Here is a 17768-nt window from a genome sequence, read left to right as displayed (position 1 = left end):
AACCTTATTTATCAGTTTTTTAAACTGGTTAAAGTGTGTGGATGGTGTGTTTTTGTTGTTTTTTTTTATTCCACTGTCTTTATTCTGATACTCTCACTCCTTCCTTTCATTAGACTCATGAACTTTATCATTTCTTGATCACTTTCACCCAAGTTGCCCTCAAGGTTCAGATTTGCATCTCCCTGTTCAGAGTCAAGCCCAGAATGGCTGCCCCCAGTTACACCCTTGACTTTCTGAAATAAAAGGTTGTCCCCAATACGTTCCAAGAATTGATCAGAAATATGGTTTTGCCATCGTACTTTTCCAACGCTGTCTGGCTAGTTAAAGTCCCTCCCAGCCCCATCCTATATGTCCCCCTTTGGCCCCACACCCGCATCCTGCAAGGTCTCTCCCTGGCCCCACGCACCCAGTCCAACCTCTCCCACCGCCACCCTACACTCCTTCCCTGTCTCCCACCGCTATTGGCCACCTGCGAGCCCCGCCAGGTGAACAGACTTCCCGGGAGGGAGCTCGCCTTGGTAGGGCGGGGCTCGTTGCTAGGGAAGCGAAGGCGCCTCGTCTCTGTCCGGTCGCCAAGGAAGTGAGACCAGTTGCCAAGGCGGCCTGTGGGGCCGGTCGCTAAGGAAGTGATGGCTTGGGGGCGGGCGTGCGGGTTGCCAAGGAAGTGAGCGGTGGTCGACCCCCGCTGTATCCGGTGCAGCGGGAGAGGTGGCGGCGGCGGGGGAGGAGGCTCCATGGTGACAGCGCAGGTGAGTCCCGCACTGACCCCCGCCACCCATTGACAGGGTCCGAACCGGGCCTTAAAGGGGCCCAGCTGGGGGAGGCACTGCGGGGTGGGGGGCTTCGTAGCTAGCGGCAGGGAGCCCGCTCCCCATCATAGGGGCGAGCAGAGGAGGGGCGGCAGCTCTGTTGCACACGCATATGCGAGTCTGGGTGTGAAAAGGAGAGATGGCAGCCCCGTCGCGCACGTGTGTGTGCAAAGGAGGACGGCAGCCCCGGTTACACACTTGTATGTGGAGCTGGGTGTGCAAACGAGGTCCGACAGCCCCTATTACACACGTGTGTGCACACCTGAGTGTGAAGAGGGTCGGCAGTCCCTGTTGCACGCGTGTGTGCCCCCGTCGACTTGCAAAGGAGGGTCAGCAGACCCTGTCGCGCGCACACGTGCACCTGCACATACAAACGTGGGATGGCAGTCCCTGTCGTATATGCGTGTGCATATCTGGACATGCAAAGCACTGACGTTTGTGTATCTGCATGCAAAGGGGGCATGGCAGCCCCTGTTGTCTATGGTGTGTGCATCTGTATGCAAAGAAGGGATGGCAGCCTCTGTCATGCATGTATGTATACACCTGGGCATGCAAAGGAGGGAGAGTTTCCACCCAGATGAGCGTGTGAAGGAGGAACCAACCCCACGAGTATAGAAAAGAAGAAATCTCTCATGTGGGCATGTAAATAGCCACTCTTCCTTCCCCCACACCTTTCCTATGCCTGTGTGAACCTCCTCATCGGCCTGCTGTGTATTTTCAGAATGATTTCTGTGGCATTACAGGCTGTTGCATGATCTTATAACCCACTGCAATAGCTTTGAGTTCTCTCTACCACAAAGTTCACTATTGCTCAGCTGCCTTTATTGTGTGTTATCGTGACACCTAATGTCATATCAGAGATCTAATGTGTCACAGTAACTACAGTGTAGGACTGTTAGTCTACAGAGAGTGGTTCTTATGTTGGTTTGAAGATGAAGGCCGACACTCAGAATCATAGATAAAGTTACAGCCTCAAATGTACATGTAGCTTGGGGTTTACATAGCTCTCTGTAAGCTCTGGTTTCTCTGTCAGTGGGAGGGAGGTATCTGGGAAGTAATAATGCCCAAACAGGCTTGGGATGGTAGTGGGCAACAAATTAAACATGGGTTTGCACTGTCATATGGCAGCAAAAAAGGAGCAGAGGGGTGATGGTCCTTTTCTATGGTGTGTTCACACCTGGGATAATCTGTTCAGTTCTGGGCACTTCTTTAGCAGGGAGTGAGAGAGAAAAATTAGAGGGAAAGCGCAACAGAGAGGGGTTTGGAGGTATTGGGTTCTGAGAAAAGATTAAAAGAACTAAATGTAGTTAAGTGAGGACATAAGTCTACAAATATCTGAAGACCGTACACCGCAAGAGGGGAATGCGGTTATTTAGGGTGATGCCTGGCAGTATAATCAAAGTAATGAGACGAGATTATGAAAAGTAAGAATTTGGCTGCATATTAAGAAAGTCTTCCTGACAGGAAGACCTGTTAAATTTTGCAGGGAAGCATAGCTGCTCTTTGCTTGGGAGTGTTAAAAGTAGAGAGGTTAAAGCATACTAGCACATGTCCAGTACGGTACCAGTCCTGCATTGGCCCCAGGGACATGGACTGGTTGGTCCAACTGTTCACTGCTATCTTTAATTTCTAAAATTCTCTGATGATTAAATGTGACAATCTGTGACATCACTTATTTTTTCAGGCATGACTTCGTAGTGTATTAAAAGAGAATAGGGCTTAAAATTCTTCCTGCACTCATTCAAGGCAAAATTTAAAATACACTAATCTCAGTCTTGAAGTCTAACTGATTAGAGGCAATTTGGGATTTTATCCAGATCTCTTTGGATTTACTGGTTTCATGAGGAACAACTGTTAATCATAGCATACAAATAAACGGTGCTGTGATGTAAAGCAAGTGATAGTTTATAAGCTATTCTATCCCATCTACAAGAAACAGCTGGAGATGGTGCAAATTTTGCAATATAATTTTAGGTGAGACAAATTTCTGTTCAGATTCCCCAGAATAACATATAAGACTTTCACCAGGAAGAAGAGTTCAACTAATTAATTGATACACCAGTAACTGTTAACAACAGCAGCCAACAGCAATGGAAATGGATCATGATGCATTAGCTTGACAATAGTGCAAATCAGGGGTGAGATAAGATGAAGGGACTGATTGGTTTGTGGCAAAAGTAGATCTGAGGTGTGCATTTGAGCAAGGCAGTCCTAGGTGACTGACAAATAGACAACATAATTCTCACTAAATATATACAGGATACCAAACTGTGAGAGTGAGGGTTGATTCCTCTACTGTTATGTATATTTTCTCTTACGTTCAAGATGGCCACATGTGAATAGCAATATGCTCTTGTACTGAAAAAAAAAAAAATCTACCAGTAGATTAAATGAACCTAGGATCACATAATCCTAGTCAATATCTCTTGCAGACGGTATCAGAGATAAAGGCAAGAGGATAACATTCAAGATAAAACACACCTCTGGTTCTGGCTGCTGAATGAATTTCATTTGTGAATAAAAAGTTAATGTGCTTGTTGATAAGGTACATCCCCAGCAGTGTTGATTATTGTATGTTTTTTGTTTTATTTTTCATAAACTTTTTGGCCCAAGAAGAATCTGGAGAATATGTCCTGTATATCGTTTTGATTAACAGAGTCTGCTTCAAAGAATCCGGTAGGACAGTTTGGCTGCTACAAATTTTAGTTTAATTTGTTTGACAGAAGAGTGCTACCAAAGCAGTCGGAGATAGTCCTGTTCAGAGATTAACCACATTGATTAGAGGTGGCATTTCCGTAACATATAGAATCTCATGAGCATTTCCATGCCTAATTTGAACGTACGTGTGGTGGTAAAGGTGCATACAGATGCACATTCATTTCTGTCCATGCAGTTCTGAGATATTTTCAGTTGCGGAAGCACTGAATGCCAGGACAGAAGTGGAGGGAGCAGCATATATTTGGGTGGCATTCACAAGTTTATCAGCAAAGAAGGAGGGTATGCTTTGTGTGCTTTTACAAGTCTTGAATCTGACTTTGATATTTTCTCTAGACTGGCATTTTAAATATATATTCCTTTCTGTCCAGTTAGTGAGCCTATCCTTTTTGGAGATGTAAATCAGGAGAGAAAAGATCACTGTATTTTAGTCAGGAGCATCTGGAGACTTATTGGCTATACACTGTATTGAATCCTTTGTGCAAGTTTATAAAGCACTGCAGATGCTCAGCCACTTTGGTCAACTTGATGCACATTCCGGATCATCTACTTTGAGTTCCGAGTGTCTTCACATGGCATACCTTCTCCACTCAGGGGGGCAAGCAGTTTCCATTAAGACACTGAGATAATTTTAAAGGTCTTACTGAAATTTCAGTAAATATTATTACATGTGTTTTTTTGGTGCTCTAAGATTACCTTCTGTTCTTATAAATGCCTTGTTCACAGCATGGGCATTGGGATAGAAAATGTTTTTGATCCTCTAGCTCTACACCTGAACTTCTCAGGAGGTCCCCTCGAGTAAAGAGACAGAGGCAAGATGCAATTATAGAATCAAAAATTTAGTCCTCAAATATGGTATTTTTGCTACAGATCCAGCTAGCGTTAGAATAGAGGGAAAGCCCTGAGGGAACCAAACAAATTGATTTTAAATCCTAGATGGGGTTTTCTGAACTTGCTTTATACTTAGGTCCAGCTGTTGGAAAGATTTCAAACAGCCATTCTTTTTAAAGGGTTTATTTTTTAAAAATTGGTTTGTCTGAAAACTCAGTTGCATTTCATGAGCTATGCAGTCACATACCTTTAGTGGCAGCCCATCAATGAATGGCTACATATTTTCTTTTAAAGGGAAGCTAAGTGTGCTAATGATTGAGGAAGGATCAACATGTTTCACCATCTCCAGGTGTCTCCTCATTACACAACCCATAAACTGCAGGGCTTTGTGAATCAAATTGTTATGTAGCATGAGTTTTGGGTAATGTAGAACCTTGTAAAATCAGATGGCATTCGATCACTTAGTACTTTAGAACTTGGATGTGGAATATATTTCATCATTTTTTGGGTACTGGAGCAGAGCTGGCCTGTACAAAGAATCCAAATAAAAGTGTATTGAGATGGGAATAATTATGGCATAGATCTGTTGAAAACTGTTGACCCCATGACATCTAGAGTACACATGGCTATCTTCAGCTTGAGATGTACGAGTTGAAGCTGGGGGAAACTGTGTTACTTTGCAAGCCCCAACCCTAAAATAGCAGGTACGCTAGAAGAAGGTGGAGTATGATCAAAGACTCATGTACTTTTTGCTCATGTTATTTATTTTGATATTATGTTAAATTTATTTTATTCTTTCCTCTAATTTTTAAGGACAGGGTCCTCAGCCTCTCATAAGAAATGGTGCAAACAGGCCTTAAACCAGCCTTAGAAGGGAGAAATGTTGGGCTGATGTAAATTTGGCATCCTGAATCTCCCATTCTCCATCTCTCAGTTCCATGCAGAATATGTATTGGGGCAGGATGTGAGGGGATAGCTATGGGCATGATGGGAGTTGGAGGATGAAGATCCAGGACCAGACTGCAGTGCACTTTGCTGATCCCTTGCTAGCTTAGTTGTCCTAGGTTGTATAAGTTTTATAATAGCCTATGGCTGATCTAAGTTGCACTAGGGTCTGGTTCAGGACAAGAGAGGCATAAACATAAGCTAGAGCCATCTTTGTGGCTTCTTCCCACCCGCTCCACTATGCTAACTGTGAATTGGAACTGCGTCCTCTATTTTTAACATGCTACAGATGTTTCTATTGCAAATGCATAACTGCACCATAGATGTTGGTAAGGAGGAACCTGAAGGTTTTGGCAACAATGGGGGAGGGAAGCAGAATTTTACAGCTTTTAACACTGGATGGGAATATTCCTTCCTTCCACCTTGTGAGCATAGTTGGTGGTGACTTGAAATTTTGTCATAACCAGCTATGCAGTCTTTAACAGCAAAAAGCTGTCTGACTGCGCCCGCCCCGGCTTCATCCACTATCTCTAACATCTGCAACAAGCACAGTAGTTAAATTAAGTGTTGATTATATAATTGCCAGTTGGTTTCAGAGTTAACACACCATTAAGATGAATGGGGATGGTTTACTGTACTTTCCCAAGTGTGCAGACAACTCTGCCTTAGTTCGTGCATACCAGTTCACACTGAAGGTTTTCTTTGCGATTATAGGGACTAGAAATGCATTTGTGCGTGTGCGCATGCGTTCATGGATGTGTGTGTGCATACATGTGAGAGAGAGAGACTGTTTAGCCCTGGTATACACTACAAATGTATGTCAGTATAATTACATCTCTCAGGGGGTGGAAAAACCACACCCCTGAGTGATGTAGTTATACAAATCTAACTCCTGGTGTAGACAATGTTATGTCAACGGGAGGGCTTCTCTTGTCGACATAGCTACAGCCTCTCGGGGAGGTGGAGTTACTGTGCCTATGGGAGAAGATCTCCCGGTGGTGAAGTAGCATCTTCACGAAGTGCTACAATGGCACAGCTGCACCAGTGCAACTGCAGTGCTGTAAGTGTAGACAAGCCCTTAGATTCTGCCACATGTTTCTATCATGGATAGTAGACTCTCTGCATTAAATTCTCTGGAAACACAGACTACACACAGCACTAGCTATAATAGCTGAAAGGTGAAAAGAAGCTTTATGGGTTTCTCTTGAATCCTGACAGCAATGGCAATTCCATTAAAGATTTATTATACTGTAATTAGATCTACAAAAGGTGACTTAAAATGTAACAAAGAAAAGGAAAAAGCATCCGTGGTACATTTCCAGGCAATATCTTTCCTTTAAGAGATCCTATAGATGAGTTTTAAACCTATGGCAGGAAACTGAAGCACTGCATTTTTCTAATGACATAACATGTAAATAACATAGGACTAATTTAAATTTGAATCCTGACCCTGAAGTGCCAAAACCCAAATGTGACTCCCTCCAGAAACCAGTGTATTTATATTTGATTTCCAAAGAATCTCACAATCTAGTCAAGGACAATTTTTAAGCAACTAAAAATGCAGGCAATTAAAGCTGGTAGTGCATAAGAGGGTTCACAAAGGCTGCTGTTCACCGGTTCCTTTTTGTCCTGCGGTGGTGCTCTGTGACCTTCCATTTCTCTGCAGAATAAGGGCAGCTGAAGAGGGGGAGGCAGCAACACTAGGTTAATGTAACTGTTTTGTGCCTCTTCCCTGAAATTAAATGTGATCTGCCAGGAAGGGTATTGGCAAGGGAGTGGCTACTGTAAACTCTTCATTATGAAATGAAAATGGTTAGTAACAGAAGGTAGTTTTAATCAGAGGCAACTTTAAATATATGCATAATTTCTTGAGGTCTGTCCTGAATTTATAATTTTGCTGGATGTGTTGTAGCACTTGATCTAAACACTGATTGGGTTCCTCACAAGAACCTCTAAACAGCATCTTTAATGCACTAGGCAGCAGCATAAGCACCAGATAAAGTGACTCAAAAGTGCATGTGTATGTTAGATTTATACGTGCTGTGATTAGAACCTGAAACTAATACTTTTAATTGACTATTACAAACCAGAATGTAGAAGACGTTTATTGCAATGGGTTTATCTAATTAAAAAAGTATTAAACAGCATTTCTAATTTTTTTTAAAGGAGGAGACAAGGATAAATTTACCAACTATAGTGATTTTATTTCATGAGGATTCTTTGCAACATTTCTTTATGTAACTAAATATTAGTTGATATGTAAGATTTTGAGAGATCATTTCAAATAATTAAGACTTTTTAAAATGTTTACCTTAACCATTATTTTTGTGCTTCAGAATCCTTCACAGTTCAGTTGACCCAAAGCCTTCAGAATTAAATGAGTTGAATCTGTGCCTTTGCACAAAAATTTACTGAAAACTAGTCACGTGCCCTTTCTTTGTTTATTTTTTAGGTTTTCAGCGCTCCTGGCCTTCCTGGATCACCCGCCTGTCAAATCTCCCCACCCACCGTCCTGTCGTCATGTCTAAGTTAAAGAGTTCTGAATCTGTCAGGGTGGTGGTGCGGTGCCGGCCAATGAATGGAAAAGAGAAGGCAGCTTCATATGATAAAGTTGTTGATGTGGATGTCAAGTTAGGGCAGGTATTAGTGAAGAATCCCAGGGGAACATCTCATGAGCTGCCTAAAACCTTCACCTTTGATGCTGTCTATGACTGGAATTCCAAGCAGTTTGAACTTTATGATGAGACCTTTAGACCTCTGGTGGATTCTGTCCTGCAAGGGTTCAATGGGACTATCTTTGCCTATGGGCAGACTGGGACAGGGAAAACATATACAATGGAAGGAGTGCGTGGTGATCCTGAAAAAAGAGGGGTCATCCCCAATTCATTTGACCACATCTTCACCCACATCTCTCGATCTCAAAACCAGCAGTATTTGGTTAGAGCATCTTATCTGGAAATATACCAAGAAGAAATCAGAGATCTGCTGTCAAAGGATCAGTCCAAGAGGCTGGAGCTGAAAGAGAGACCAGACACTGGGGTGTATGTGAAGGACTTATCATCTTTTGTCACAAAGAGTGTCAAGGAGATCGAGCACGTCATGAATGTGGGGAACCAAAACCGCTCCGTTGGTGCTACCAACATGAATGAGCATAGTTCCCGTTCCCATGCCATTTTTGTGATCACTGTTGAGTGCAGCGAGGTGGGACTTGATGGGGAGAATCACATCCGTGTAGGAAAACTCAACCTAGTGGACCTTGCAGGCAGTGAACGCCAGGCTAAAACTGGAGCACAGGGGGAAAGGTTAAAGGAAGCTACCAAGATTAACCTCTCTCTTTCAGCTTTGGGCAATGTTATATCTGCCCTAGTAGATGGTAAAAGCACTCACATTCCATACCGGGACTCAAAACTAACTAGGCTACTTCAGGACTCACTAGGTGGCAATGCTAAGACTGTGATGGTGGCCAATATAGGCCCTGCCTCTTACAATGTAGAAGAAACTCTTACTACCCTGCGATATGCCAACCGTGCCAAAAACATCAAGAACAAACCAAGAGTTAATGAGGATCCTAAGGATGCACTGCTACGAGAATTCCAGGAAGAAATCGCTCGGCTCAAGGCACAATTGGAAAAAAGGTCTGTTGGCAAAAGAAAGAGGAGAGAAAGGAGAAGAGATGGTGGGGAAGAGGAAGAGGAGGATGGAGAAGAGGGTGATGAAGGGGATGACAAAGATGACTACTGGAGGGAGCAGCAGGAAAAGCTGGAAATTGAGAAGAAAGCTATTGTAGAGGATCACAGCTTGGTGGCAGAAGAAAAGATGAGGCTGCTAAAGGAGAAGGAGAAGAAGATGGAGGATCTGAAGCGAGAGAAGGAAGCAGCAGAAATGCTGGGTGCCAAAATCAAGGTAGAGTGCTTGTTGGATTCCTTGAAGGGAATGTTCTCTGGGTTTAGGGAAGGATGGCAGTTCATCAAAGTGGGATGATAACCACCATGTAGAGAAAGTTTCAGAGTAATAGTGAGGGGGTGTGCCTGAGTCAAGTTTTAAAAATCAACTTTATGTAGACAGAGGTGGGAATTCCGTTAAAAATTGATTTTAGAATTAGTGGTTCACATTTGTAATATGTTTTATAATTTAAACTGGTCCCTGGGAAGTCAGTACAAGAGATTAAATGTGATATACACACTTATTATGCTGTAACTTATTAACAAGCTTCCTTCTGTTACTGATTGTTAGAAATTTATATATATATGAAAGCCTCCAGTCAACCTCTCAGACAAAATGTGGGACAGATTGCCACAATGCAGAACACAAAACAAGTTACTAGTGCATTAACCTTACAATTATTAGGATTTCACAGAGAGAACAATTTCCATAACAGGTTTAAATTTGGATGTTGAGTGAGTGATACCCCTTATAAAGGAGAGTTCAGTGGTAACTATCTGAGAAGTTGTTACAGTTTTTTTTAAAAAGGATGAGTTACATGGCTGCCTGAGAGGTTAACCTCTCAGTACGTTTTTTCTTTCAGGCAATGGAAAGCAAGCTCCTTGTTGGAGGGAAAAACATTGTGGATCACACAAATGAACAGCAGAAAATCTTGGAGCAGAAACGTCAGGAAATTGCAGAACAGGTAAGAGAGGGGGAACCAATTTATTATTTTGTAGCAAAGAGCTGCTATTCTAGACCATTCAGAAAACATGAAGGTAAGAGAAACTATAAACTAGTGTTCCTGAGATTAATGATTGATCCCTAGCCCTAGTTTAATGATTACTGGCAAAAGAGAGAGAAAAAGGACTTGTGTCCTTTTTACTGCTTTATGATATATAGAGAAGGCCTGTAAACTTTTTTCCTCATTGTTTTTTACATTAGAGACTGGTCCTGTCTTGGTTAGAAATTTCTGTGGTGGAGAACTGATGAAATGATATCATCTTAAGGCCCTAGAGAGTGAAAGCTGCAGCAATTAAATGAGGGGAGGGGTATTTAGTCAGACTATTTACAACTTTTGGTATTTTGTGTGTGTGTTGGTGCATATTTAACTGCAATGACTAATTAAGATTTTGGAGAAGGAAAGTTCTTGCTACGGTTTCAACACTCCCACTTCTTTAACTGAGCTTATTCACAATAAATGTCCTATGAGGCGCCCAACAAACTCTTCAAAGTCAAATAAACACAGGGTTGATGTTCTTGTTTTTTCTAAGGTAAAAAACAACTTGAAATTGGAATCTAAGGCAGCAAAGAGTCCTGTGGCATCTTATAGACTAACAGACGTATTGGAGCATGAGCTTCGTGAGCTCATGCTCCAATACGTCTGTTAGTCTAAGGTGCCACAGGACTCTTTGCTGCTTTTACAGATCCAGACTAACAGGGCTATCCCTCTGATACTTGAATCTAGATCAGGAGTCCTGGATCCCAGGCTAAAGGGATGCCTTGGATGTGGCTTTCATGTGTGCAGGCACCAAAGGCAACAATATGACAGTGTTGATCTAGTCTTGTTTGTGGTATTGTTTAGAAACGTCGGGAGCGAGAAATCCAGCAACAGATGGAAAGTCAGGATGAGGAAACATTGGAGCTGAAAGAGACCTATAGTTCCCTACAGCAAGAGGTGGACATCAAAACCAAAAAACTCAAAAAGGTAAAAAGTAAATAATGCTAGGTCAGATGGATTAGAAACTGAATGGCACTGCATGTGAAGGTGATAGCAACATTGAATAGTCATTGCTCTGGTTCTTCTCACCTTTTCCAGCTATTTTCCAAGCTGCAAGCTGTGAAGGCAGAGATCCATGACCTCCAGGAGGAGCACATCAAGGAGCGGCAAGAACTAGAACAGACCCAGAATGAGCTTACCAGGGAGTTAAAACTAAAGTAGGTCCCATTGCTCCATATGCTGCCTTTAACTCTTACTAAAGCCATTTTATTCTTGGGAGTGGATTGCAAGCCAATTGCTTACAGAACAAGAGAGAGAACTAGAAATTCCTTCTCTTTGTCTAGGGCTATGTTGGAGAGGTGGTGGGGAGATTCAAAACAGAGATGTTAATTCTCCTGTTTGCATATGTCCCATCTTTGTTCTTGTCTGTTATCTACAGGCACCTGATTATTGAAAACTTTATTCCCCTGGAGGAAAAGAACAAGATCATGAACAGATCTTTCTTTGATGAAGAGGAAGACCAGTGGAAACTGCATCCCATAACCCGGCTGGAGTGAGTTTACCCCCTAACCTTACTTTAAGACTGGATCACATGAAGACTTTAAGCTGGCCAGAGCAAGATTCTCCACACAGTTTTAGCCTCATCCAGCAAGAGTGCTTAAAGTCAGAATAAAGTTTTAGCCAAACTGTAACCTGAGTACAGTAAAGGTGAAGGCAGAGTTAGGAAAATTCTAACCTGTGAGGAGAGGAAGGAATTTCTACTGATAATGTCTCCCTCTCACTCACACTCACACTCTCACACACACACACCATTTTTCTTCCAAAGGATTGCAAATTGATTTGCGAACTACATATAGCATTGTGTTTACCATTTAAAAAGTCAGCAGATTCAACATATCTACTACCATAGTTATTTCCTGTTTTAAAGATAAGATATCTCAGAGGCCAGTGTATAGAAACTGTTGGCAAATCCTGACTATATATAAGAGGTTCCAAAGAGCAAATGTACATTCCTCTGGCCCTTTCACTCCACATCATCCTGTGGTTTGTACTATAGGAACCCCACAGTAAGCACAAAACAAGAAATTGGAGAGGCAAACTTGTGAAGGACTGTATCTAATACCACTTGCTGGGTTTTTACTGTCCAGTTGGAGAACATTCCTAGGTGCCTGTAGCAATCTTCTTTTTCCAAATAGATACACTGGATTGCCTCGGTGCATTGCAGATCATAGAATATCAGGGCTGGAAGGGACCTCAGGAGATCATCTAGTCCAACCCCCTGCTCAAAGCAGGACCAATCTCCAACCAAATCATCCCAGCCAGGGCTTTGTCAAGCCTGACCTTAAAAACCTCTAAGGAAGGAGATTCTAAGGAAGGAGATATTTTGATTTATTCAAACAATGAAAAATCATGTCAGTTTTTGACATGTGATAGATTCAGTAATCATCTCCTTTTCAGTAACCAGCAGATGATGAAAAGGCCAGTGTCAGCAGTGGGATACAAGAGGCCTTTGAGTCAGCATGCCAGGATGTCCATGATGATTCGTCCAGAGGCCCGCTATAGGGTAAGCCCAAACAAGGATGCAGCCTGCATCTGTTTTCCTCTTGTTTTCAGAGAAGTATGAATTTCTGAGGATATATACATAATCTGTGTGACAGATGCAGAAGACTGTGGAGAGGAAGCCTCCATCTTGACATATTAAAAATGTGTCTTAAACCCAGCAGTCTGGTGTTGTTCAAGAAGAGTTTATCACCTTCATGCTGCTACTAAGTTACGTTCACCTGGTGTAGATGGAAAGTGACAAAGTAAAAGCTTAAGCAGGATGATAGGAAAGTCACAAGCCAGAGAGAATGAAGTGGCCTGAGAGTGTGACAAGGGTAAAAGGCCATGAGCACATGGGATATCTAAATTTCCAGTAAATCTAGGAGTTCTTGTAACAATCCTTATCAAAGCATGGAATACATCAGTATAGTTTGTGGAAAGTATGAGTATGTGTGGACATTGATGGTTCTGGTTCTGCTTCCATAGGCAGAAAACATTGTGTTACTGGAGCTAGATATGCCTAGCCGAACAACCAGAGACTACGAGGGCCCAGCCATTGCTCCTAAAGTGCAGGCTGCTCTAGAAGCAGCTCTGCAGGATGAAGATGAGATACAGGTGGATGCCTCCACTTTTGAGAGCATGTCAAATAAAAAATCAAAATCCAGGTGAGTCAAGTTGTAGAAAGTAGGTTATGTCCAGCTCTGTCCATTGGAACCTAGTCAGCAATGTATGTATGCATAGGTCACTATCTGTCTGCAGGACTGGTCAGTGGGATGAAAACTAAATGAGCCCTGAGGTAGGTGGAGAGAGATGGGTAAATAAGGCAGAGGAGCAAGATGAGATTGATAGAGAATTATATCCAGTCAAACTCATTCAGCTTTTGGGAGATTCGTTTTGATGTGTAACAGGCAACTTTCTTTGTTTTTACTTCTTCAGGCCTAAAACTGGAAGGAAATCAGGGGGATCCTCTTCCTCAGGCACCTCTGGGTCTCAGCTTTATCCACAGTCCCGGGGGCTAGTTCCTAAGTAAAAATAGCAATTCCTCTCCAGGGCGTGAACAGCATTTGCCTTCTGAGAGCAAAGACAAGTGAAAACCTGCAGAGAAGACTCTCAGCCAGACTGCAAGCCCTTTCCTTTGGGGAATAGCAATGGCCTCTTTGCAGTTTAACTGACTTGTGTCAAAATGTGCCAGTCCCAGGTGTGCTGAACCTTGCAGGAAAAGATTTGCTCACAATCTAGCAATCAGCCCCTATTGGGAACAGATTTTAGATAGGAAATCAGAAATGCATGAGGTACGTTAAAGTGTTTTAGAAGCAATGGGAAGCATGAGGATCACCTCACAGCATCACCCTCTCTCCTTCAGTTCCAGCCCCCTTGGTGTACTGGGCTCTCTTGCTGTTGGGCAACAGGAAAGAGTAGAAAGTCATCTCAACAGAATCAACTCTTCAGAACCTCAGGATGAAAACTTAGTGAGGTTAAAAAGTGGAGGGCGTATCCAAACTGGACTAGGTGCATTTTTCCCCTCTTTCTATTGAAAGAATGGCTTCATCTGGGGTTAGAGTTGGGTTGAACAACCCTGAGATGGGTAGGATTGGAGAGCTGTTTCCATGCACTTCAAGCTAGACCTCTCCGCTTTCCTTTAGAAATGTAGAACAAGAGAGGATCTTGGAAGTATATTTTGCTCCTGTAGAATGGAAGCAATAGAAACTGAAGTTCTCTATCTGTTTACAGACATCAGTAAGAGCTCTTCTGAACTGCCCTGCTAAAGACTCAACCCCTATTGACAGGGACCACCTTGTCAAAGAATAAATCTGCATACCAGTGCCAGCTCCATACTAGCTCTCTTCCACTCTCTCTCCTCCATCCCACACCTGGCATTTTAGACCAGCGTCCATACTGAATATCTAAACCCTACACCATGTATGGCCATTTTCTCAGATCTTCCACCATTTGTAGGAAATGTAGATCTAGCTTGGGCTAGGTCTCTGCCAGGAGGCACACATGGCCAGTTCTGCCATTCCCTATGGCATGGATGGAATCTGGAGCACTATGAGGCAAAGCCATATTAGACGGCACTATTCTGATAAGTATGCAATCTTTCCCTTGATGTTATGAGGCGCTTCAGTGCAGGAGCTGCCTTTTGTGTTTCATCGTTCTCCAAGTTAAGAACATTCCCTTTTCAGTCTTAAGCTTTCCTGAATACAGTGAGGCTAGATGGGAATGAGGGCAATGTGTCATCACCAGTCTGGGGTTGCAAGGAAATCTGATATAAATCCCAGGGGTGGTACACTGAAATTGAAAGGGGAAGAACTCCTGCTTTAGGTGGTATCTTTTCAAAGTTTGCCCTGTGACTAATATCACAGGCCTGCATGGTCCAGTGGGGAAAGGGGAACTGCTGTATTGGATGGGCTCAGAAGACAGAGTAAGGTGTTTCTGTCTTGCATCTCACTGTTCAGCTTGTAAGTTTTAGTTCCCTGTATATTGGGCTATTTTTTTTTCTTGATTGTTGTCAACTGTTGTCCTGTGATTGATTGTTTTTACCCATTACCTCTCCCTCGCAGATGACCTCTCCCTAAACTGACCAGTGTATGAGAACTTGCCTGTTTTTAGAAATACTCTAATGTAGGGACTCCACTTTGTGTTCTTGTTAAGTATCCATTGACTGACTCTGTCCAGTCTGGAAAAACTCCATTGTATCTGACCGCCATGAGCAGAAGGAACACAACACTTCTAGCTTAAAGCTCTCCTCTGCATCTTGCTGGCATGGTGCTTTGGTGAGTCAGCTGCTCAGGTGGACTTGGATTAAGTTCTAAATCAGCTTCTTTGATTCAAGGAGTATATTTCTGGATGAGGACCAGATGAATATTTTTTTAAATTTTGATGCGAGGAGGAGAGTTTTGCCTATGGGTGAGGGAGGAGCCATCTGCTTATTTCCTGCTGTTCTAATGATGGAAGCCTGGCATAACCTTCCTTTTTATAAACCACTGTTTTCTGTACAAAAAGCCTTTTAATTCTCTCTTGTGGTATAAAACAGAGTGTCAACGGTTGTCCACCCCCCCGGTATATAATCTTGTTTACTTCATAATTGAAAAAGAGGATTGTATAGTTTTAAGTATTCAGAGAATTGAAATGAGATGAAGTGACTGTATAGCCTGAGATGGTAATATATACATGATATAGCTATGCTTCTTCACTCGCTACTATACCACCGGGTTTCTGTATGAAATTTGTAAGATTTCCCATGTGGCAGGAATAAGTACATTGGAAATCACAGCCCAAACCCAGACTGTTCTGCTTTTACTGTTAATATGCTGGAATGGCTATACCTCAGAAAGCCCTGTTTATAAATGTGTATACATTGAGGTGAGAGAGAGGGAATGGGGTAGGCAAAGTATAAAATTGACTTTTAGTTACCTTTACCCACAGCTCTATTTTAAATAGTATGTCCAGTGAATAAGAGAGAATAAGCAAATCTCAGGGCAACAGCAGCTTTCAGCTTCTCACTCTGATTGACCTACCCCTTTAGATGCATAGGGTATGTCTACATTGCAATTAAAAACTTGTGGCTGGCCTGGGACAACCGGCCTGGGCTTGTGGGGCTCAGGCTAAGGAGCTATTTAATTGTGGGGTAGACTTTTGGGCTCAGGCTGGAGCCTGAGTTCCAGGACACTGCAAGGTCCCAGAGCTCAAGCTGGAGTCCAAGCCCACGCATCTATGCCACAATTAAACAGCCTCTGAGCCTGAGCCCTGTGAGCCCAAGTCAGCTGGCACAGGCCAGCCACGGGTATTTAATTGCAGTGCAGACATTTTGTGGCAGTGATGTTGGGGTGAAATGAATACATTTGTGTTAAATTGTACAACGTTAGTGAAGTTCAGGATCAACATGTCTAACAAGTGATCCTGCCAGGCTTGTGCCTCTCTGCTGCATGTGGGTATGATCTGAACCATCTGGACTTCCTGCAGGCTAACAGCCAAAGAAGACAGGAAATCCACCAAGTTCCTGGAAGAGGCCCTGGGAGAGTGTGCACAATCAGTCTCTTCAGAGGAATGTTTAAAATCCTCCTGCGCTTTGCTCTGCTCTGTATAATTGGATACGATTTTATTTTTCAAGTTACATCCAGTAAGGGTAGCTTTTCTGTTCCAGAGTCAAATCCCACATGAAACCGAACACAAAGAAATTACAGCACTTCAGATTAATAAAGGTCTGATCATCCTTTGTTGAAAGGTTTGCATGCTGCTTGAATCTTAGAACATATACCTCTGTGATGACCTTTTGAACTGTAATGATGCATTATACAGACTTTTGGTTTTAATACAGAACTCTCTAGTTGCAGTCCTTCCTCACTGTGTCTAGATCCATTGCCGAGTTTCAGAGAAGCATTGATTCCTGTAAATCTGGATATTTTATCTGTCCTGTCTTTTAATTTCTGATATCTGATCATACAACCAGGCCGTAAAAGGGGAAGAAGTGATTCTTGTGGCTTGCTTTCTACAGTGTTAAACACATAGACAAATGAGAAAAACATATGGGCACAATGCAAAAACCATAATCAGATGCTCAGTTGGAACTGAACAAGAACAGTGGTGCGTGGCTGCTCTGCACCATGCAGTGGTCATTTAGCTCCCTATGATTTAGGCACTTACTACCTTACCCTTCTCAGCCCGATTTCTCTTGTTTCTGGAATGAAGTGCCCAAGGGTGCTTGTGGGCATAACTGTCTATGAGATTTCACTCCTTGGTCTTACACTGATTTTGATCTTTTCTTAGGTGACCTGTAGACAAAGAACATCTCTAGTTCTGTCAATAGGTTTTACAACTTATATTTATTTGTATCATCTTTTTTGGCTAGGAATGTAAAAGTGATCCTAAAATAAGATGTGTAATAAAATCAGTCTGATTTATTGTATCTACCAAAACTTGTCTGTTTTTCATTCTTAAATGAATTTATAAATCATTGCAATATTCACAGATCTTTAAGTGGCTGTAAAACACCAGCCCCTCATTCTGTTAGAAGGTATCTGCAGAAGCTAGCCTTATTATAACTAAACAATGGAATGTAAATGTCATTGTGACAGGTGACAGACAGAAGCCCCAGAGAATAACATACTCTTGTTACTAACAGAATATGTATAGTTCAAGCCATAGCAGCACAAACATCCTCGTTCCCCTCCCCGCAAATGTGGTTCACCTCTACCTTGGAGAGACCACTTGTGGGGCTGAACGGGTAGGTTAGTCCTTTTGTACTTTCTGCTGAGTGACAAAAAGGGATCTAGTTAGTGGTAATT

General features: G+C 42.5%; 1 protein-coding gene across 1 annotated transcript; it reads left to right on the top strand.

The window, feature by feature from the left end:
• The first annotated feature begins 666 nt into the window (after positions 1–666).
• KIF3B (kinesin family member 3B) lies at positions 667–17399 on the top strand. The gene is made up of 9 exons (XM_032766291.2): positions 667–749; positions 7753–9203; positions 9826–9927; positions 10807–10929; positions 11041–11159; positions 11381–11494; positions 12400–12505; positions 12970–13148; positions 13420–17399. Exons 2-9 carry the CDS (start codon positions 7821–7823, stop codon positions 13511–13513), a joined length of 2220 nt encoding a protein of 739 aa, XP_032622182.1. The 5' UTR covers positions 667–749; positions 7753–7820; the 3' UTR covers positions 13514–17399.
• The last annotated feature ends 369 nt before the right edge of the window (positions 17400–17768 follow it).

Source organism: Chelonoidis abingdonii, chromosome 14, assembly GCF_003597395.2.
Source record: "Chelonoidis abingdonii isolate Lonesome George chromosome 14, CheloAbing_2.0, whole genome shotgun sequence".
NCBI classification, from domain to species: domain Eukaryota; kingdom Metazoa; phylum Chordata; order Testudines; family Testudinidae; genus Chelonoidis; species Chelonoidis abingdonii.
Note: the sequence above shows the minus strand (reverse complement) of the source record. Positions and strands in the feature narration are given on the sequence as shown.